Source organism: Ambystoma mexicanum, chromosome 6p (genome assembly GCF_040938575.1).
Source record: "Ambystoma mexicanum isolate Mex_15411 chromosome 6p, UKY_AmexF1_1, whole genome shotgun sequence".
In the NCBI taxonomy this organism is placed as follows: Eukaryota; Metazoa; Chordata; class Amphibia; order Caudata; family Ambystomatidae; genus Ambystoma; species Ambystoma mexicanum.
In genome coordinates, this window is record NC_090935.1 from 1,133,940,670 (window position 1) to 1,133,964,688 (window position 24,019).

Consider the following 24,019-nt stretch of genomic DNA (forward strand, 5'->3'; position numbering starts at 1 on the left):
GGCGACGTCTTGCTTTTCCAGTCCTCAGGACCCTGCTTTTATGCAAAAAGATCCCCATTCATACAGCCTAGCTGTCACTCACACAGTGGAGTGGTCATCTTGGCAGGAGACCCTCCAGCCTATCAGGATAGAGTGCGACATGGGTTGCTGAGGCAACCCTGTCCAGGGGTCCTACTCCCCCTCCCACACAATGGACCCACCCCAGACTCAGTGGCGCCGAAAGGAGGGCTTCTTGGTATAAGCCCGCCAAAAGGACCAACAAAGGATCCCCGACCTGGGTTAGGATTTCAGAGAAAGACACGAGAAAGAAGTTATATTAAAGTTCTGGCAAATAAAACCTACCGGCGTAAAGTTAGTATTAAAATACACCGGTGGTATCATAGAGGCTGTCAAAAAATGTGGTAGCCTCGAACAATGGGAAAATCCCATAGGAAAATATTTGCGGTCGAATATTTACAGTAGTAACCACTGACACCAGCCAGAAACATTTGAGAGAGGGACTGTACGGTACCCTCTTGAAAATGAACATAAGGGAAAAACTATTAACCCTTCCAAGTACCTCCATAGTAAGAGGGGTTGTACTGGTTTAATTCACAAAAATTGACTAGTAAAGTCAATGGGGACTTTACATGCCCTGGGAGACAGTAGTCAGTCCCAGGGTATGGAGTCTATGTTTGGGGGTTGCTACGACACCCCTGTGTCACTGCACGGAGGGCGCTGTGTAACACATGTGAATAAAGATGGTTCCTACGGAGGTGAGAAAAACCCCATAGACATTAAACACAAAAATAGCTTAGAGCACACATAGCAAAAATGTCTAAGAGTGGGAAAAAGAGTCTCACTCTTAGCAGGAGAAAAAAACAAACCCTTCAAATCGAACAAAGCTGCTGGGGGACTCTATAGGTAAGGGAAATTAGCCATAAGATTAGAATTCTCCCTAACACTCGCCGTAGAAAGCGAAGTCCAATAGCTTATACTGTACATTCAGCGAGAACCCAGAGTTGTGAAGGTAGGCTGACCTTCTCAACACAGTAGATGACCTCATTGCCCGGCCCACGCAATCTGCAGTGTCCATGCCCAACTGCAGTGCTTGTCAAGCCATCTCTTTGCCGTCCTCAATGATCTGCAGAAGCCCATCTCTCATCTCACCAGTGGGGATGCGCTCTGCTGCTTCTGCTATAAACCTCTGGGAGGACTTCGCTAACGCACAGGATGCATTCACTGCTTTCAAGGCCATGCTGCCCAAGGCGAAAATATTTTTAGCTAGAGCGTCCGTTTATTTAGTTTCCCTATTTGTCAAAAAATTAGAGGTAGACGTGGCTGGTCTGGAGCTCACCACAGCAGCTTGCACCACTAGGCCTTCTGGTGTTGGGTGAGAAAATAGGAAAGTCAAATCCCACTTGATGGCTTGTATTTTTTGGTAAGCTCTAAATACACAGCTGGCATGGATTAGGTCTCAGCAGCAGAGTAGAAATGGGGCCTGCAATGGCAATGCCTTCTCTGTTTGTGGGCCTTTGTCAAGGATGTCCGTGAGGCCAAAGGCCGACAGAGGTTTAGCAGGGCGCCCAGACCCAAGGCCTCAACCGCCCTTCTCAACAGTCCTCTGGAACTGAGCATTAGAGTCTCCGTAAGGAGCGGTTTGCTGCATTTCAAAGTCAGGCGGTGTGTTCAGACCACTTGCGTCATGGAGCCCTTCAGCAAGGGCAATCAAATCTGCCTGGTTGGCAAAATAACCATTTCCCCCAGACCCGTCACCAAAGGCTCAAAGCCAAAAGGCACCTTGTTCCCCTCGCCATCGAAAATCGATCACATTGTGTCAAAAAACAACCGGGAATCTGAGACAAAGGAACAATCGGCTGTCGGCAACAACGTTAACCCCCACCAGGCCTAACAGCGGTGGTAACTCGGGGTCCTTCGACACCAAGTCGGTTTTCCGGTAGTTGTTGTCGAGCACAAAAGGCATCAAACCGACTTGGCAACCTTTGTGCCAGAACCTTGGGGCACAATTAGTGCTGTGGGAGCCTGCAGCGTTGAGACCGGAGTCATACCAGCGACGGCCGTCTTGGAGCATTTGCTCATTGAAAGCCTCCCAACTCTGCCTTTGACGTGCCCGAATTCGGGTAGGTCTTACTGCGCACTTCCAACGAATCAGAGTTCTGCATGCGTCTTTGGCATTGCTTCTTCTTATGGGAAGACGTGGATGATTAATGGCTTTGAACATGTGACCCTTTCTATGCCTTTTTCTGACACCCTTCCTCTTTTTCGGGCATGGGCCCTCGGTCTCTTGCCCAGACAATCTGGTGGTCGAACAATCTGGGTATTTCGACGGGGCCGTCTGTGTGCTAATTTAGCTGATCGCACCCTCAATGACTTGGGATTCATTTGTTGACAAGAGACACAATCCATAACATCATGATCTTTAACGGGCAACACACGCAAATGTCATGCGGGTCAGTGATCGACATCCTGGAGTTCCACGCTCAAGCCCGTACATCTTAGGAGCGGACATATCGATGAGTCGATTGAATCTGACAATTTTGTGTAATTTAAATGTTCTCACACAGGAAGATTTCCAAATAGCAGCGTTCACAGCGCGCAGAAAAAATGAACTGAGGTATGGACATAGTATATAAGGCGGCCAACGTCACGTTCCGGAGTTGATGAGTGGCACAGCCGAGTCAAGAGGGATCGACGGTCGAGCCGTACAACACCCCGACAAAAAGGTTTCTGAGCAGCTGGAGAATGCGATCCATTGAAACTACCATTTAACATATAAGTGTTACCTCCACTCTGCTTTGCACAAAATGCAGCAAGTCTGGGGTAGAACTGCAAAAATAAACCAGGGAGGTGACAACTCCTAAACCGTCTGGCAAACATCTGAGCCTGAGCAGTGATTTTGGTGTGCTGGTCAATCCACTGGGTGATCCAGGGACACTTCCAAAGGCTCAGGACGGCTGGATACCCAATATAGCGTTGAACTAGTTGGTCCCACTAGACCAAGGGCGGAAGCACCGGTCAGGGTCTTCGGGGATCAGGTAGTCCAACAGAGCTTCACAGGGTCAGAAGTAGGGAGGGATGCCAGGCCTCTTCAGGAGTCTTCTTTGGATCTTCAGTCGGCTGTTCATCTACAACAAATTGTTGGCTTCAATGCCGATCTCAAGAAATGACTGCTGGAGTCCTCTTTGTATCCAAATTCCAGCCTAGAAGCAAGTCCATCCCAACAATGGGGCCTGCACCATTCAAACAGCCAGTAGGTGTCCAACCAGGGACACCTATTGGTTTCACTATTGTCTCACACCTATACTCTAGCACCACAGATGTGGAATGGGACCAGACAGTACGACCCAATTCATGGGCCACAGACACACACAGGCAGCACTACCCTGTGAAAGCAGCAGGTTTCCCGGGCAAGTGCATGACCTTATATGGGATTTCCTGACCTGGCAAGGCAGGAAGAAGGCAAAACTACAATATGTCCAAAGAACAAGCAAACATTCTGTGGCACTGTCATTTTAGGACACTAGCCATGTTTAGAAGCCATACGTGGTAAACGCGAATGTGCACACTAGAAATAATGCAAAAATAGTAAAAATATATCTGCTTTCTTTAGGCAAATATAAAAGTACCCACACATCCAAAGTGTAAAAAGTTAGGGGGATATAACATTATCCGCATTACATTACATTTTAAGATGCTGTGTTCAATGTTAAAAAGTTACAAAAACGCAAAAGGTAAAAAGGGAAACACAGTTTTCCATTACTGATAGTCTGAAGGACTGATCAGTTCCCCTATAACAGAAGAGCAAAAGGCAGGAGAAGGGAAGTTGAAGGCTTTACTGCCACACAAAGTCAGAACTGATTTAAAAAACAAAGTAAAAAGATTGGGGGTCCATAAAAACTGTGAAGCTAAAGTTGTCAAAAGAGAAATCTTTCCTAACAGCATCCATCAGAGTGAGCTAGATCAACACAAGTGTCATACTGTCCATGGGATAAAACTCATTCTTTGGGCCACCACTCTTTGCGCCATGCTTAATGATAGTTGGGTATCTGAAAGGCACAAAGCGTGCAGGTCACAGTGCTTACAATACTGGAGCAGTATTAGAACAGCCCCTCGTAGCCACTCAGTGTCCTAGAGAGCATGAAGGCCTTCAGGGGAATAGCAAGAATGTCTGCGGTTTAGGATGCATGGGAACCACCATGTGGATCCTTAAAACAAAGATTCAGATTCCTCTACGGTGCTATGCGTGAGAGAGTACCGACCACATCATGCACCAAGAACTGCTTGTGACCAAGAAGACACATATGGTGCAACATCAAGCTGTGAACCTAGTTTCTGAGCACATGCTAAAATGGTTGCGATAGAAAACCTAGAAGTGTAGCTTGCTGGGGCCTCTTCGCCTCGTCTCACATAATGGGCCACTACCTTGATTTAGTACTGGCAAGATGAAAAGGGATCAGTTTGGGAGATACGTTCCCCATCCATTGGACCGACCACTATCTTAGGGTATTCCGTATTAAAGCAGAACATGTGGACTCTACTCGAGCCTTGGCTGGTACTAGATGTATGCGAAATAAAAAAGATTTGGATAATATACCCAAGACAGATCTGAGCACAGCATTGAGTAAGTGTACTCTGCTAAATGACTGTGATGCTCTATTTCGAGAAGGCACTCAAATCATGAGTAACATTTGTACTAAATATGTTCCCTTAAGAAATATGCTATCAAAAAGCCTTCAAAAACATGGTTTACTAGGGATCTTTTTGAATTGAAAAGAGAATATAAATATTACAAACACCAATGGTTTCGTACTAAGTCTATTTAACACTTGTTGGTGGCAAGTAAAGCCCTGACCAATTAAAAAAAAGGGGTGTTCACCGCTAAATCAAAATTTCCATCAAATAAAATCACAACAGCATTGGAATAGTCCCCAAGAGTTATTTAAAACCATTGCTGATTTTGTCAACCCTAATAAATATGCACCAGTGTAAGCTTCTTCTGTGTTGCATGCTAATGGCCTAAATAACTTTTAGAGATACAATCGTGAATATTCAAAACAACATTAGGCTGAATAGAAATGCAGACTTAGTCCCCCAACTAGAGGCCTTGAGCCCATCTAATGAAAAACCTAACGATTCGGATAGGATACCGATCGATACAGCTCAGTTTAGTTTTATGCAAGTCTCAGAAGAAGATATTAATGCTCTTCTGTCTGAGCTGAAACCCACAATGATTTTTTTCCCAATCCCTGCCCTAGTCGCTAAACGATTTTCACTGGAACTCTTTTATGACTAAGTTTGTCAATTTGTCACTCACTCAGGGGTTCGTTCCTGATGCTCTGAAACTTTCGGTTGTTTCACCGGTATTGAAAAAAGTCAGTTTGGACCCCAAGGACTACAATAATAATCGGCCAATTGCTGGGCTTCCCTGGCTGGGCAAAATCTTGGGAAAAGTGGTTACTAAACAACTGCAGGACCATGTCGAGGACGATGGCCTCCTTCACCCTCTACAATCCGGCTTTCGTCCCTTACATGGGACAGAGACAGCATTGATGGCGTTTTGGGATGAAATGATGCAGGCTGGGGATGCAGGTAAACTCTCCCTGCTTGTAATGCTCGACCATGGCATTTTGCTGGACCGTATGCAAAATCTTGTGAAGGTGGACCTTTGTGCATTACAGTGGTTCCCATCTTTTCTTACTGGCCGGCAACAACGTGTCCAGGTTGGTGGCTTTCTTTCAGATATTCTTCTCCAGTGCTGTGGTGTACCACGGGGATCAGCACTCTCTCCACTTCTTTTTAATATCTATCTCTGTGCCCTTATGAATATCCTTGAGAAATATCATCTCAGATTTCATTCGCATGCTGACAACACCCAGCTTTATATCAGGCTCGATGATGTGGAGGAAGCCCTTGCCCTGGTTTAGCAGGTGTTTGTAAGAAATTGGTACCTGGATGGAAAAGAATTGGCTACAGCTTAACCCAAAAAAAAAACAGGTGATCCTGTTTGGTCCTAAGCATCTCCTTGTAGGAAATACATGTCTTCCTCCACCCCACTGACTGGGTACCAGCCTTAAGTATTCTTCTAAAGTAAAGAATCTTGGCTGTATTTGGCAGAGTGACCTGGGATGTAATGCCTAGGTCTCAGCCAAAGTCCAATCAATTTTCCACAACATCCGCCTTTTGCATCAAGCACTACCCTTTGTACCTACTACTGATAGTGCTGTGGTGGTTGGAGCCTTAGTCCATTCCAATCTAGACTACTGCAATGGACTCTTGGCTGGAGTTCCAGCCAATCAGATCCATCGCCTCCAAAAGGCTCAAAATGCGGGTGTAAGATTGGCCTTTGGTGTAGCCAGAAACACCCATATTTCTGGTCTCTGACGATTACTGCACTGGTTGGCGGTGGACGATTCGATTAAATTTAAAATAGTGCGTTTGGTCTACAAACGCATAAATGGGCTGGCACCGGCCTATTTGAATAATATATTGAAGCAATACCAACCTACCCAAGCCCTCAGATCCAAAGATCAATTTTGTCTTGTTATTCCGAGGACAAACTACAGATCAAGAGGTGATCGATGTTTTTCAGTGGCTGGACCCCGGCTATGGAACAGTCTTCCATTGAGCCTGAGACAGGCAACTTCCCTGCTGAAATTTAGAGCAGGCTTAAAGACTTACCTATTTAAGTAAGTCTGATGATTGTTCAGCTTTGTTTCAAGTTCTGTGTCATCTGTTCTTATTATGATTATGTTCTGGCGCCATGAAATATTACCATCTACGCCAGGATACAATTAAGTTTGTTGTGTGCGTGCTACAAATGCTTCAAAATTCAAATTCAAAATTCAGGCTAATGGTGAGGGGATGCGTAATATATGCAAAGAAGGTGACCCAGGATATCACTCGCAGAGTTTACATCGCTTTCTGCTAATAAAGTGGTGTATTCCTCCTTTGGTAGCAAGTGTGAGCATGCCATGTGTGTCAGTTGGGTAGGTGCGCAACCAACGGCCAGGCTCACCATCAACTGAGCTGCAGTCGATGGGTCTCTTCTCTGCCTCAAAATATATATACAGCTGGTCCAGGCTCCCCTGTGATAGCTCCATCATGGTGTTACTTCTTTGTTTAGTCTCTTATTTCTTGAAAGTATTTCTCCCATGTGCCACTTCCTCATCACCCAGATGTTACTCCTGGCCTGGCACTACCACAGTTCAGTTCTACCGAGACCAGCTGCAGGAAAGATGATTAGGTAGCCAAATTCGAGAACCTGGAACCTAAGTGCCCAGGCTTTACCAGTGGAGGATACAGTGATGCTGAACAAATTATCTAATATCACTGTATAGTACTTTATAGTCTTCCATGGAAAAGGTTTGCCTTTTCAAATGTTGTTGGAATTATTTGGCCCATTGGCTGATCTTTCATTTTATGTAGGCCGTTCCCTTCTGTCTAGAAGAGGGTTCTAGACAGAAGACGACGGACCAAATGTCAGACACAGAAAACAATTTGAAAGGCTCTCATGCACTTCATAAATAACAATCCACAAGCCTATGTATCCGGTTATTTAAAGCCTGAAAATACAACACACAAACACAGATGAAACCTTTTAAGCTCATATCAATTAATAGTCTGGTACTTGTATACTTTCCTTGATGCTGGAGACAACGAAGGTAGAATTATTCCTGTTTTGAATAACATGATCCTATAACGTTTTGTTATTAAAAATGGTCACGTTAGGTTATACGATTTGTGTACTTTCCAAATTAGTTCTACAAAATGGGGTTATTGCAGTTCAGGAGAGTCAAACATTCACAAATATTTGCACCTGGCTCTGTGATAAGAAAAGGGAAACAAATTGGTAAAGTACATAAAATAAAGATTGGGCTCGAATCACAGCTTCACCTCTTGATCTCATATTGCCTAACCTGTCATCATCGCCAGTCCCTAAACATTTAAAATGGTGAACCCTTTAGAGTGATTTCGTTCTCAAAATCTGCTTTTCAATAAAAGACTCACTCATGGCTTAACTGGGTATATTGTGGTTTCTTAAATGTGAATAGAGATCATTGATATATTGCACTCCACAGCCACATGTTTCTTTACTCTTTAATAGCAACACCACTTGAAAATCATGGCCCTCTTCTTATCTCAGTTTATGTCCGGAAACATGCACCTCTAATCTGTATCTGCTATCTATTCTATGATATGTGCACTTTTCTTGTTAAGTCCAGTTGGTCTACTACTACAGCCAGTATACCTTTTTTGTGGGTACTGTTAAAATGTGTCCTGTCCCTATGCTAGAAAAGAAGTCCTAGACTGCTTGCCCTTGAAATGCCACTTGTTTTTAATTTGGATTCCAGTAATAATGAAGAAGGGAAATTAACTGGAAGGGAGTATCATGCTTATTTCGATCTCTGCAAAGCAGCATACCAAACTGTGGGTTATAGGCACGACGTGGGCAGCTTGATCAGATATTCTGGATTCCATAACTTCTTTAGTTCTGCAGAGAGGGGCCCCAAAAGTGTGTGCGCCCTGGACCTCAAAATAGCTTAATATGGCCCTGTCTAAAGGCACGCCATACAGAGCCAAACGTGTACTTACTTCAGAAGCCCGTTCATGTATATGGGAAAGAGGATTGTCCACTGCAGCAGAACATTACAGGAGGGTGGCCAGCTTGTTTGGGGTCCACAGTTTAACAGTCGACAGAGTTTTAAGCATATTTGTATTAATGAGGCCTATATAGGATGATTGACAAGGAAAGGATCCATCATGAGATCATGCAACGGAATATCTGGTTTCCAGACAGATGCTCTAGGATCAGCAAGCAAGTGAATCAGTTATACAGCCAGCACAGTGTTTTAACTACTTGACAAATATTCAAATGTCTACTTGTTGTAAAAACAGGTCTACACCTCTTCGCGTTGCTCCTTCCTACTGCATAAGCAGTATAGCATGAAGAAAGAGCTACTTTCACCACATCTTTTAGCAAAAGGCCACAATATGTGTCTCACATTTATTTTTCCAAAATGTGCAGTTTAGCAAAGTAGAGAGATCCCAAAATGTCTCCTCTGCATGAGCATCTGTCCTGGGTAAAAAGCCAATCCGTGTCCATAAGACATTCATACGTTGGGGATAGAAAGTCATGACCTTGAACTTCACAGTTGCGACTATCATTCCTTACACTCATGTCTATGCACACAATTAAAATAACAGTTAAAGACAAGTAGGTATGAAGATAACTAGGTTAAAATATTTGCTAAAATAATAAAGCTCATTGTTCAAAGTGGTTAAATGAGCTTTGCGGAAACTACAAATATAAATAACAGGCCTTTATGCATAATTAATAAACCATCTTAGAGAAAGAAGAAAATAAATACATAAAATATATCTACCCGTCAATCATTCCATCGGAGTAGCCCAAGTGCTCAGCAAAGGATTCCTGTAAATAAATATAAATGAAAAATATAATCTAACCAGTTTACACAAAATCTGGAGAGGGCTACCCCTACACAATATAAAAAAAGGAAGAAACTAAATACAAGCATTACAAAATCAATGCACTACTTCAATTTCCAAAGATAGCTTGTTAAAAGCCCAAAGGTTGCATTTTAAGTGGAATCTAAAACGCCTTTATTTGGCAACAAACACTGACTGCTCTCAAATGTATCAGTGTTCCAATATAATAGAGATTTACATAGAAAGGCAATTAACTGAGCTTACAGGTAAAAAGCATAGAAACATACTCAGCCTAGGACACAGTAAGAAAAGGACACTGATCAACTAAATCTCATTAATCACTAATTCTTAGTAACACAATGTTTTAACAATGGGATGAGTTATGGAGCACAGTATTGAAACACGTAGTCTATCATATTACAACAGTCAACACATACTTGTGTATTGTATGTTTAGCTATCTATGCTTGAAAAGATATTCAGTTTTCCTGACACATTTAAACACTGTATTCAACCCAACACCAAGGAACAAGACAGGTATATGGCATAGTAGGTTTGAGTTAATGCTTTGGCTTCCTCCCCTTTCCTCAAGCTTCACTTTGTAATTGAGAATTTAAATAGGGTTAGCCACTGAGGCAGTAAATACAAAAGATCACTCCTGCATAAAACTGCTGCAAAGCCTTTTCTAGTAAACAAAAGTGACAGGTGTCTCCATCTAGTGTCTTGTGTAAATTAAAAGGTGATTTTTTTCTTTTCTTCGCCCCTACCCATACATCAACTGCCCATGAACCCAAGAACACAAACAATATAACCTACAGTACCCTGTATCCATAAATGTTAACGCTACATCAGTCACTTACCAAAGCATACACACTTAGAGAGTCTGGTCTACTACATCCTCAATTGACACAACCTGTCCAGTTCCTGTGTGTGAAACAAACTCCCTACTTGAGAACAAAACGATAACAGCAACAATAGGCACACTTGAAAAGGAATAATACACAAGGTCATTTAGAAACCATGTGGGCACACATGGCTTCAACACAAAATGATATTGTGCGATGCCGATAGTCATAGGATGTCAAGGTCCTTCCCCAAAGGAAAAATACATTGCCAGACGCTGCCCACACTCAAAGCCAACTACATGTAAAGCATCCAAACGTCACAAGATGTGCTCTTATGTCTCTCACCAGACAAACCCAATGCTCAAACATGTGTCTCACCTTGACAGTCACATCCACATGAACCTCATAGATATGGCGCACACACCGACAACAAAACAACACGCATTGGAAAGGATTGGAAGGATCCAAACCCATGCTAGGTCAATTACAGATAAGGGTAATCCACAACAAGTCAACCATAATCTTCTAGCAAAATAGCTAAACAGGTGCATCACCCCCCCCCCCCAACCAACAGCAGTGCCCACCAATACACATGCAAATGACAGACATTGTTTGTGCTTTAAGTATGCCTAAAAAAAAGTCATCTGTTACTCTAAAATGTGCTAAATTATATGGGAAAATATTTGGAAATATAGATACAAGTGTGGATGTGCATGTATTTGCTCTCGTCTTAAAAATGAATCTCTTTCCACGTCTTCAACCTCAATCACAGCAACCAAATTATAATGAGCACACTTACCTCGATATGTTGAAATATGTATGGGTGGTTGCATATTTTTCTCAATTGCATGATCGTGTTCATTAGAGTCTTTGCTCCTCCTTTGCCCTGAAAAACAATCATTTACATAAACAATTATTTAGGCTCATACAGTGCTAATAGTTCTAGGTGGATAAATTGAGCAGAGCATATTCAACGAACTATACAAAACAGGCAAGGGAAAAGCAACCAAGTGAGTTTCAGGTTTTAGGCTGACAATCTGCAAGTCCCACATTTCTAGGTTGTTAGTGAAAATGTTTTATCGCGGGTTAACGCAAAAGCTGAAAAAATTGTTCGTGTTTTATATTTCACTTCATGTTTAAGAAACAAGTTTTGCGTTTTCCTTTTTGGTTTACTTGGTGTATTTCTCTTCCTCTTTTCTGGCTTTTGCTAAATTGTGGTTTGTGCTAGTAGGACTGGTGGATTTATTTTGCTCTATTTTTTTAATGAATTTTGTGAACAGTTCTAACATGATAAGAGCCTCACTGTGTCAGATATCAAAATCTGTGTTACAAATATTTAATTATCATTAAAGTCACTTCCCAGATAAGAGCACTAGCTATCTGGAGAAATTCCAGAGTGTGATCAAAACAGTGGTACAGTCTGCTCTCCAATACCTACTACTCGATTCCCGGAGTTTGATGAAGGAAGCGGTCTAGATGCTTGTAAAAAAGTTAACTGTCAATAATTATAGCCTACCCATCATTGTCTCCTTTTTCAGTTGGCATTATACCTAAAATGCACATCATAACGGTCAATACATTTTGACAGAAAGTCTATTCAGATATAGACCACTACCTGCTTCCAATCTCCACGTAGAGGCAGGAAGAGCTAGATTATATGCAAAATAACCGTCTCCAATTCCCCTCATCTACGGCAAAGGGAAGACTTCCTGGGCAGTACCTGTGCACACGCAATGGTGAGAAATAACTTAAAGTGTCCGGAAGTGAAATAACTTGAATTGAGGATTGGCAGACACCATTCTCATGTGCGCATATGCCCTCTCCCAATCATTGTACAACGATTCTGCACCTACATCTTGTTCCCACTGTAGGATAACCATTGTAGTGACACTAACATGAACAGGGTCAGATAGATTTTTGAAATATTCTTCCGCCATCCCAACAAGACAGCTGTGCAATTGAACTATGCATAATTAAGCAGCTCTGTCAGGAAACCAAGTCGCCACCTTTAATTTTTGGTACACCAGAATTGATCAGCCTTTTATTCCTCTTTCAATCTGAGATTGCCAAAGTCCTTAAACTGACCCTCATTTTACATGCGCAGCAGTTCCCACATCCTGTTCCTTCCCACTGGTCAAGATCCCTCTTTGATAGATTTCTCCTCATATTTCAGAATGTCCTGGAGCTTAGCCTGTGGGAAATATGGTGTACCAAGATGTAGCATCCTATGCGTTCTTGACAGAATTTGAACGTTGTAGGTCTCAAATGTAAAGGTGTCATTCAATAACCCATCCAAGAGCATTGTGGAGGGATACAATCACACTTTGCATATCTAATGATGTTGCCTCTCCTTGTACTCATTCAGTTACTTGTAGCAGATGTGCCGCAGTATAATAATATTCACAATCTGATGCTCCCAGGTCTCCCATGGTAATTTTATATTGATTTCCAGCCCAAAAAGACAGGACAACAACTTACCCAGTTCCTTAACAGTACTATCCCGAGAAGGCACTGTAAGGCATAGAGGAAGCGAGGCAGATCCACCATTTCATTTAATGCCAACCTACCCATCAACAAGAAAGCCATCTTAACCCAGAATTCTACTAGTTTCTTAAAAGGTGCCATCTTATTGAGCAAATTATTTTGTAAGAGGTCTGCAGTATGTGACGAATCTGGTCAATCAGTTTCTTCTCCCGCCACACCCTGTGAGGCTAGGGAGGTGAGCCCTGTGAAGCTAGGGAGGTGAGCCCGCTCTGCAAGATCATCCCCTCCGTAGGGGTCTGGGAAAGTGGGACTCCCTTCTCGGATAAAGACTCCCAGTCCGCTAAGGATCTCCCAGACGGAATACATTTTCTGCCTACATGTACAACTTAATTATGTTCCTGTTTTGACTCCACCAACCTGTCATAGCCCTTCCTTCCCATTGGCTTCAGGCAATGCTGGATTTCATCCGAGTGCCAAAGACAAAGAAGGACACCTTTGTTGATCGTGATGACATACTTAAACAGGAGAGGAACTGTGAATGGAGAGAAGGAAACTTCTATGTAGGGGTGTGTGCGATCCCTACTCAGAGGCAAGCCCTCTGGAGGAGATGTGCTGCAAAGCCACGCTGGGCCACAAAGCACGTTGTAGCGTGGAGAGCGAGCCAAACGTTAGTCAACGCCGGAAGGCTGGCATTTTCTCCGACCATGAAGTCCATGTAGGGGGAAGCCGCAGAGATGGAAAATAACCAGTTTCATCTGGTGGCGTGACCACAGACAAGCCGTGGTGGGCTTGGAGTACGCTAAACAATGCTGAGAAAAGCTATCTAGGGAGAGCCTGGAATTTCCAGCTCTATGCCCGAAGGATGTTAGCTGCGGAGACAAACAGCAATAGGGATGCTCCCACAGAGACTACAAGTGAGAGGTACGAACATTGTGAAGCAAGGCTGCAAAAGCCCCCAAGGTTAAGGAAGCATGAGCAGCCCGAGCAGCCAAGTGCCTCATGTTAATCAGAACGAAAGAGGTACGAATAGTTCAAATTCAGGCTGCAAGTGCAGACAAGCTTACGGGACCCTGAGCAACCCGAGCAGGCAACCGCCCCATGCGAATCAGAACAAGAGACGTGCAAACACATCAAATCCAGGCTGGGAAAGCCAACCAGCTTACATGAGCCTGAGAAACCAGAGCAGGCAAGCGCCCTATGTGATCCAGAGTGAAAGATATACGAACATGTGTCAAGGTTGGGAAAACAGACTGGGTCGCCGGAATCTGAGGAATCCTGAGTGGGAAGGCGCCCGGAGTGCATTATGTGAATTGAGAGAAAACGAGTCTGTTAGAAGGCCATAGGACTGTCGGGAGTCCCAGTGGTGTGAAACTGTTACAAACTCATCTGTCTTAATAGGGACCCTACAAAGGCCTTGAGAAAAACTGTTTTCCCAAAGAAGAGGGAACCATAAGGAGGAACTTTGATTTGGACTAAAAGTCTGCAAGAAAGCTATGAACTTGTTCTTTTTTAATGTTATTGAACTTAGAACTATTGCCAGACCATTCAAGTGATTGGGCCAGGCAGAAGCTGAAGAAAGAGGTCATTGCTCCGGCATCTCTTTTTAGTTCAGTTTTAGGTGGTAGGGCCAGACTAGTTGGATAGGATTTTGGACCCAAAAATGTATTCTTTGACTAGCACCATTAGTTTTAGTTTCTACGTAGGAAACCTCCCTCATAGAGATAGGGCAAGTTAGGAGTTTTTCTTTTAATTAAGAACCTCAAGAACATCTCAGTTGTTGGTCCGAGCCCTCCTCCTGGCTCGCCACAAGTACCAGGATGGAATACATTACTCACCGTAATCTCATTTCTGGTGCTTGTATCTGCTTAGATTCACATGCTATGCATAGGCCGACATCTAGTGGAAGCTGCGCAGTATTACAGTTGTTGTTTTCTAAACTCGAAAATGGTCGAAATAGGGCGTGCCAGTAATACTATCCCTAGTGTGACGTCCCCTGTACCAATGAGCCCTCACGCGTGTAGGTCCCTCAGATTGTATTTTTTATGACATGAGGTAGCATGAGGAGTAGCGCGAGGACAGAGTTCCCAAGCAGATATATACAGAAAGCTCATATAACATCTATGCACCTTCTCTTAGGGGAGGAAGGGTGGGTGCATGTGAATCTAAGCAGATACAAGCACCAGAAATACGATTATGGTGAGTAATGTATTCCTTCTGATGCTTAGATCACATGCTATGCATAGATTAGCGAGCAGTGTTATGAGAAGGTGGTGGGTTGTGAGGAGTAGCGGCAAATAGATGTCTTAGAACCGCTTGTCCCACCTGTGTATCTGTCTTGGAATGTGTGTCAATGCAGTAGTGCTGAGTGAAGGTGTGAACTGAGCTCCATGTAGCTGCTTTGCAAATGATGTCTAAGGGGATATTTGCAATAAAGGCTAGAGTAGCCCCAGTACCCCATGTGGAGTGGGCTCTTGGTGTAGAAGGCAGTGTTTTGTCTGATAATGAATAGCATAATTGTATACATTTGACTATCCATTTGGATATGGCTCTCTTGGAAACACGTTCTCCTTGTCTGCCTGTGGCCATGGAGACGAACAGTTGATCAGTCTTCCTAAGCGGATTGGTCTTGTCTACATAGTAGAGAACCGCCCTCCTTACATCTAGTGTGTGGAGTTTGACCTCAGCTGAGCTAGTTGGTTTCTGAAAGAAAGCCGGAAGCTCAATTGACTGGTTTACGTGGAACTTGGAAATGAGTCCGTAAAACCAATTTGTCTTTATGGATGACAAAGAAAGGGTCTTACACTGAAAAGGCTTAGAGTGCGCCGACTCTTCTTATGGAGGTAATGGCTGCTAAGAAGGCCGTCTTGTAGGTAATGTGTCTAAGGGTAGCTTGATGCAAAGGCTCGAAGGGAGGTCCCATGAGTTTTTCTAGCACTACATTTAGATCCCAACCAGGCGGGGGATTAGAGATTGGAGGGTTAGTCTCTTCACTCCCTTCATGAATGCTTTAATGACTGCCACTTTCCACCATGAGACTTTACTTTGAGAGGTGGTATAGGCTGGTAAAGCTGCTAGGTGGACTTTCAAAGAATTAAAGTCCAACCCTGAATCCAATAAGTGGAGCATATATGTTAGAATGTGTGATGGAGTACACTCTATGGGGTTGATCTGCTTAGATCGGTACCAAATTAAGAATCTCTTCCACTTGTGGAAATAACAATGTCTGGTGTTTGGTTTCCGTGCTTCCTTTAGGATATCCATACACCGTTGTGGAAGATTAAGGTGTCCGAACTCGATGACCGCAAGAGCCATGCTGCTAGGTTCAAAGAGTGAGGTTGTGAGTATCATTTTTCCCCCGTGCCGAGTCAACAGGTTGCCCTGGTACAGGAGCTTGATGGGATCGCACATTGCCAGCTTGCGCAGATGTGGATACCACGGTTGTCTCGCCCACATAGGAGCAACTCGGATGAGTGTCATCTGATCCTTGTTTAGCTTGTTCACTATTCTGCTGATTAATGGAGTTGGGGGGAAAAGCATAAGCAAATTTGCCTGATCAGCTCATCCATAGGGCGTTCCCCTTGGAGTCTGGTTGGGGGAACCTGAACGTGAAGTCTGGGCATACTTTGTTTTCTCTTGTAGCGAACAAGTCTAGAGAGGGGTAGCCCCAAAGAGAGACGATGTGGTCTACCACGTCCGTGCGTAGTTGCCACTTGTGTTCTTCTGGCAGAGGATCTCTGCTGAGAGGGTCCGCTAGAGTGTTGAGTACCCCTGGAACATGTTGAGAGGACAGGGACATCTCTCGTCTGAGTGCCCACTTCCATATTTTCTGAGCCAGTTTGGACAGATTTGGAGAGTGTGTGCCTCCCTGCTTGTTGATATAAAACATTGCAGTGGTGCTGTCTGGTTTGTGAGGTGGATTTCTAATGCTTGTAGTGCTTTGAAAACTGCCAATAACTCCAGTACATTGATGTGTTTCTGTGCAGTCACTTGTGATCACAGGCCGTGTGCTTTGTGGTGAAGGTAGTGGGCCCCCCACCCGGAAAGTGACGCGTCTGTTGTGACGATCGCTTGTGCTTCCGGTGTGTGGAAGGGCTTCCCCTTGAGTAGATTTTCCCTTGACCAACAGCGTAAGTTCTGAACGAGTGTAGGTGAAACAATCACTAGATCGTCCCACTGACCAATTGCCCGAGACCATCGTTTCGCCAACCATTCCTGCATTGGTCGCAGGCGCGCGTTGGAGACCAGGTAAATGCACAATGCCATCATACCTAGCAGACGCATTGCTTTGCATAAGCTTATCTGGAGACTGGCTTGATACTGGGGTATTTGCCCGAAGCATGTTTTGTACGCTTTCCATGGAGGGGAAGGCTAAGCCTGTCTTTGTATCTAATACAGCTCCTAGGAACGGTTTCAATCTGTCTGGTACCAGACTTCACTTTTTCTCGTTTATTGAGAAGCCCAATTGGAAGAGAAGGCCAATTTTCATTGCGTGTGTAGCTTGCAAAGTTGGTAGGTTTCTCCCGTGATCAGCCAGTCGTCCAGGTAAGGGTACACTGGGATTGACTAACTGTGTAGGTGCGCTGCCACCACGGCCAGTACCTTGGTGAACACCCTTGGAGCTAAGGCTACCCCGAAGGGCAGCACCTTGAACTGGTAGTGCTGGTCTGCTACTTTGAATCGCAAGAATCTTCTGTGCGCTGGGAACATTGAAATATGAAAGTAAGCATCTTTCATGTCCAATGTTGCCATGTAATCCCCGTTTTGATAGAGGGATTACTTCTTGTAGCGTTGTCATGCAAAATGTTTGAGGTTTGACAAACTTGTTTGCAGGGCGCAGGTCTAGTACAGGGCGCATTGTCAGATTCTTTTTTGGAACAAGGAAGTACGTTAAATAAATACCATTGTTTATCTTGTTGTACGGCACGACTTCAATGGCGTCTTTGAGGAGTAGCGCCTTGACCTCCTCTATCAGGATGAGATGTTCTTCCTGTGATGGTTTCTATTGACGCAGGGGGAGGTTTGATGGTATTCCTTGGGAGTTCTATGCAGTAACCTCCTGCCACTGTTGACAACACCCACTTGTCTGATGTTATCCCCTCACATGCGTGGGTGAAATGTGATATTCTTCCACCGACTAGGAAGGCATGGGAGGGGACCTGTAGCGGGGCGTCATTTTTTGGAGGGTGTTCCTCCACCTCTGGTGGGGGAGCCTCTCCCTTTTCTGCAACCCCTGCATTGAGTCCTGGGGTATCCCTGTGATGACTGTTGGCTATTGGTCAACGAGGAATTTTGGCTCTGGGTTTGACTGTATCAGGTGCCTTTTTGTGAGTTTTGGCAACAAAAACGCCGAAAATTATTGCCACCTCTCTGGCCTGTTTGTTCGTTAGTTGGCCAAGGTAATTAAGTGTTTTGTAATCCTCCACTGTAGGGGGGTGGGGGCGGGGGGGTACTCTTGATTACATATTTGCTAGTGCGGAGGTTGCCTCAATTGTCGAAGATATGGGGGTCCTGGAAACCGAGTGGAGTGATCATGATCCCCTTATAATGAAGTTTGGGACCTCTTCTTCCCCTGTGGGCAGCATGAAACTGGGGGACCTCTCTGCCTGTCACACTCTTAACCGTATAATATGGTCAGAGAAAAATATTTTGAAAGCAACTAAGGCTGCCGGTGATTGGGACCTGAAATGTGTACATAGATTCAATCATGTGTCTTCTGAGCAAATTGAGAGATGGATTTGCGCATTCTCTGGGACGCATGCTTCCTGTAGATCACAGGTGACGGTGGGGAAACCCCCGAAAGATTCTTCTTTTGACAGTGCCATCAGAGACAGAAAACGGAAGCTTAGAAAAGACATTCGTAAGCTTAAATCTGTGGCGTATTCCTTTGTGGTAATTTCCAATAGTACTAGGAAACTAAAAAATTGATACCGTACTTGGCTAAAAATACATAACAAGAATAGGAAACTGGAAAGATGGCAGCATACTGTCAAAATATTATGTAGTAGAAATACACGAAACATCTGGTCAGTATTGGGGGAGGCGAAGGGGAGTAAAACTTCCCATACGATTAATCCTATAGGTATTGAGGAGTGGTCTACCGTTCTGGAAAATCATAACGGTATGGAGTGCAATAAGGTCATCATGCACAATAACATTAAACTTATTAACCCTCCCTTTGCGGTCTCTATTGAGGAGCTCCAACACAGAATCGTAGAGTTGAACTCTTCCCGTGCATCAGGCCCTAATGGCCTATCCAATGTGCCTATGAGGAGTAATACCCTATTCTGGGCTAGCATGCTGATAATTCTATTCCAGAACATTCTGGCGGAGGGGCGTATTCCTGCATCTTGGCAGGCTGCCATCCTCATTCCAGTATTTAAAAAAGGGAACGGAACCGAGCCTGGGAATTATCGGTTACAGTCCATGCTGGACTGTACGGGGAAAATGTTTGCTTCACTCCTCTTGAAGGAATTACAGAAGTGGTCTGATGGAGCGGGAATCTTAGACCGCTTTCAAAGCTGTTTCAGAGTTGGCTACTCCACATCCCATAATCTGTTTATTATGAACTCTCTTAGGAATAAGGCTCTCTCTCATTCTAGCCCTCCGTTGTAAGCCCTGCATGTCGATTTCAGGGGGGCTTTTGACTCTGTTAATAGAGCCAGACTGTGGAGAAAATTGAGAAGTCTGGCATGCCCTGAGTCTCTCTCATACTATCTCGAGCTCCTACATACCAATACATCGGTACAACTTAGGCTAGATAAAAGGTGTAAAGCATGGCTGTGTAACTGCCCCCACATTGTACAACGTATTTGTTTCTGATGCCCCCGAGTATCTCCGGGGGATTAACAACTGCCCACCAAAAATTGGATCTAGTCATTGTACGATATTGGCATATGCGGACGATCTTGTGATCTTAGATCACACATTTAGTGGGATTCTTAGATCAGCAGAGCAACTCTGGAGCTACGCGGAGACCAATGAATTAGTTATCAACCATAGCAAAACGGAATTGATACTATATACAGCGGGCAAGGTGGCTAGGCCTCGTATGATTGTGGGATTAATTGAAATAAATTATACACACTCGTATAAATATCTAGGTGCTGATTTGTATAGCAGGGGAAACTATATCACGTGTATCCAGGCCCGTAAAACTAAAGCTGCACAACTCACAGCGTTAATCTATAAATTCACACGGGATCAGAGTGATTTTTCCATCTGGGCGGCACGCCATTTCTATATACAATGTTTGGTACCAATGGTGACTTACGGCCTTGACCCTTTGATTAATATGAATTTGAAGTGGTTGCAGTTAGTTGAAGGTAAGTTTTGGAAGAAAATTCTGGGCCTCCCTCAGTGCATTCCAATGCCTGTGATTAGGCTCGAGTTAGGAATTAACTCCCTCAAAGCTATTGTTCTACGGAAAAGAGCTGAATTCTTCATTAGAATCAAAAACAAGCCTACTAATTTGCTCCTTGTTGTTATTGAGGAAGATGTACGTGCTGGTAGACAACACGATCTAGAAATGCAAATGAACACCTTATTCGAGGAAATAAGCTGGTCCCCGGAGTGGAGACAGGAGAATGAATACCAGTTTCACTGCATGCACAAACGTTTAAACCTCTGGGATTGGCAGAGCAACTTTGCACATCTAGAAAACCTGAAAAGTTATAAATTTATCCCACATGTTTTGTTCACTTTAGGCCCAGCCTTACTTAAACCTTTGTCCCTCTGAATCTCCAAGGCGTTTTGTTCTGCTTCTACGTATCAACCATTTGCCAACTCTTGAATCCAGAGGCCCAGAAATGGGCCTAGTGGAAACAGAAAGGTATTGCAGAATATGTGTACTACGCACAGAGTCAGAAACTGCCTGTCACGTCCTTACCCAATGTCGAGAGATGAGCAGAAGCCGTGTAAAAAATCATGGGAAGTTTGTAAACGAGCTTGAATATTTAGGGCAGGTGGAATTTTGATATCAATGTATTAATACACTAAATCCTAAATTACATTTAGCCTTATTTTAGGTATGGCATGAAGCTTTAATTTGTATGAATCGTTGCATTAGGGTGGGCCCTGTAACCATGTAACTTCTTTGGAAGGTAATCAGAAAGCTAGAGATGAATGCTTAAGTAAACCAAACCAGGTAACTAATCTGTACATATATTTATTAAGTAAGATGCTTGCATAGTTTTGACTTTTTATATTACTTGTTGTACTTATCTTTACATTATTTAATTTCAACCTTATATGCGTCTAGGGATTTGAATGCTACCTTATTCATTTTATTTATCCTGCAATAAATCCCCTTTCATTATGGAAATTGTTCTGTAAAATTCAGAGTTTAAAAGGAGCTTTAGACCTTTGCAAAATCTATGGATATGTTCTGTTCAGTTTAGTTTGCTCTTTAGTAGATTTTTATATTGTTATATTTGATTATTTTTATGTTATGTGTAAAGTTTTCTACTTATGTATAAAACTGTATCACATTAATAAATACAAATATATATTGTTCCACGAGGAATTTTGACTCTGGGTTTGACTGTATCCAGTGCCTCTGAGTTTTGGCCACAAAAACGCCAAAAATTATTGCCACCTCTCTGGCCTGTTTGTTCGTTAGTTGGCCAAGGTATTTAAGTGTTTCGTAATCCTCCTTGGTGGATTTGAGAGCATCCTCACTTGCCTTTCGAACAAAACGTTAGGCTCAACAGGCATGTTGAGTATGGTAGCCTGTGTTTCTGGTTTAAATCCCGACTGTCTAAACCAGGCGTGACGTTTCAGGATAGTGGCTTCAGCAATAACGCGTACAGCGTTATCCACTGCGTCCATTTTTTTTTAGCAGGACGCCAGCTGTTGCTTTGCCTTCGCCAGCCATAAGGGAGAGCTTGGTCTTTAGTGGTTCTGGCGCTGACTAGGCAAGGGCTGTAACCTCAACCCACTCCGTGCAGTCGTACTGGTTAATAAGGTGGAATTATTAGCAAAACATGCTTGGTACGCTGCGGAAGATGCAATTTTTCTTCCCATTGTATAAAGCCTTTTACTCTCCTTTTCAGAAGGAGCTTCGGAGGAGGCCAAGAGGGTACCTGCTCTCTTGCGGGTAGTGGTAACTACCAGAGAGTCTGGCTTAAGTTGGCCCCTTATATACAAGAGGTCGGAAGGCGCTGGGCGGAAAAGTTTTTCAATTTGTATTTTTGTATTTATTTTATTTATATAGCGCACCAGGCCCAAGGGCATCCGGGCGCATGACTTAGTTTCAGACATAGTACAGAACAGTGTAGTAAGTACAGACAAGGCATTTGAACAGAAGATACAGGTTATACAGGAAATATACAAATGTACAAAAACAGGTTATAACCAAGAGTAGATGAACCTATTGTTATGACTGTGGGGGCCATAGGAGCAGTCTCACGGCAAGTCTTGGGCAGACAACCAGGCTTTGGCTTTGCGCTTGAAGGCCGGGAAAGAAGATTCAGCTCTAAGCGGATTAGGTAGCGAATTCCATAGCTTCGCTGCTATGGCAGGGAAGCTACGTCCACCAGATCTATGGAGGTTGAAACGCGGGATAGCAAGGCAGTTGGTTTGGGCACTTCTGAGTGGTCTCACAGTGGTATGTAGTGTGAATCTGCTCGCTAGGTAGCTAGGGGCTTGGTTGGCGAGGCTTTTGTGTGTGAGCGCAAGTGCTTTAAGAGAGACTCTTTGGGAGAGAGAGCCAGCGCAGACTTCGTCTAGAGTCAGAGATGTGGAGGTTCCTAGGAATGTTTAGAGCCGCTCTAATGGCATTATTTTGGATGATTTGTAGTTTAATATTACATTGGTTGGGCCCAAATAGAGGGCATTGCAATAATCAATTTTAGTAAGGACCAAGGTTCTGGCTAGAATAGCACAGTTGGCTGGTGATAGGAAGGGGCGGCATGCTGTGATAAGCTTGCAGGTGTATGATGCAGCCGATGATAATGCGTTAGTTTGTCTGGATAATGAGAGATTGGAGTCAATGTAGATTCCAAGCGTTTTTGTATCCTTAGCCACTTTGATGGTGTTACCATCAATGGTGAAAGATTTGAACGATGAGTCTAGTTTACAGAGTCTTTGGTGGGAGCCAAGGATGATTCTGGGGTTTACCGTCCTGGTCTGATTAGCCATCTCTAAAGAAGGTTAGATTCTTCTCTGTACCGCCTTAAGGGTATAAACTGAGCAGCTGGTCTTTTATCCCTCAAGATATTTTCGGCGAAATCCTTCTGTTGGATTTCCTGTGTTTCAATGCCAAAATGTTCGGCAGTCCCGAGCAGTACGTCATTGAACAGGGGCTGATTGTCTATTGGAGAATCAGGTAAGGTAGGGTCTCGCAGGACCGGAGAGTCCATGGCAAAGATTACTGAATCTGTGTCATCCTGATTGTCCCCTGGATTGACGTAGTCAATGCTGACGTGTTCATGATAAGGGTCATCTTCATCTATGTATTCGTTATCTTGTGCATCTAGTTCGCAAAGGTCTGAGGAAATGCAAGGTGTCTTGTGCACTGGTTCGTCATACAGTACCCCTGGGGGTGAGATCTTTTCCCTGACTGAGCAGCGAAAGTAGATTGAGTGGGCACAGGTGTTGCTTTGGAGCTTGACGACTGGGTATGATGACTGGGTACTTGGAGGCATGTTTGCCAGACTTTGAAGAGCCTGGGGATGCTCTTCAAAAATATTGCTAGAAACGTCATGCGTCTCATAACTCTATGTCCTGGCTAGACCAGTTAGCTGAACTGGGGATAGTCCCCGTATTGGTAGATACAGGAGTAGGTAATTCACTATATAACTCCTCCTCCTCTAAATAGATAGGATCAGGCTGATGTGTAGGATCAGGCTCACATGTACTGTCCTGTACAGAAATATTATCTTCCTGTGGGGTAGTATGTACCTGTGGGGTAGTAGGTGGTTCCCTCCACTTGTCCCTTTTATCCCCCATGTTGCTATGTTTATGAGAGGAACTGGGTTCGTGCTTGTCTATATGATCCCTGCTCTTGGAAGAGGACTTCTTTGAGCTAGGGACCGAGATAGGGATTTTGGGGCCTTCCCTGGGTTTATTCCCTTGTGTAGGTCGACTTTCGACAACAGGAACGGCAAGCGTGCCGCCTTTTGACGTCGCCAGGCCGGGTGAGGGAGTTTTGAGTCCTGCGTCCTTTTTCTTCGTGGGCTTGTCATGAGACGGCCACTGAGGCCGTCCCGAGGACCGTGAATCATTGTCCTTCGCCGTTGACTCTCG

General features: G+C 43.9%; 1 protein-coding gene across 2 annotated transcripts in view; it reads right to left on the reverse strand.

The window, feature by feature from the left end:
* Positions 1 to 24,019, reverse strand: part of SMARCA2 (SWI/SNF related BAF chromatin remodeling complex subunit ATPase 2) — a 3,136,185-nt gene that overhangs the window by 1,407,941 nt on the left and 1,704,225 nt on the right. For both annotated transcript variants that reach the window (XM_069625745.1, XM_069625746.1), the window contains exons 22-23: positions 11,091 to 11,177; positions 9,384 to 9,430 (exon numbers count right to left, since the gene is read on the reverse strand). In XM_069625745.1, the coding sequence (XP_069481846.1) occupies positions 9,384 to 9,430; positions 11,091 to 11,177 (134 nt within the window). The remainder of the gene's footprint in view (positions 1 to 9,383; positions 9,431 to 11,090; positions 11,178 to 24,019) is intronic.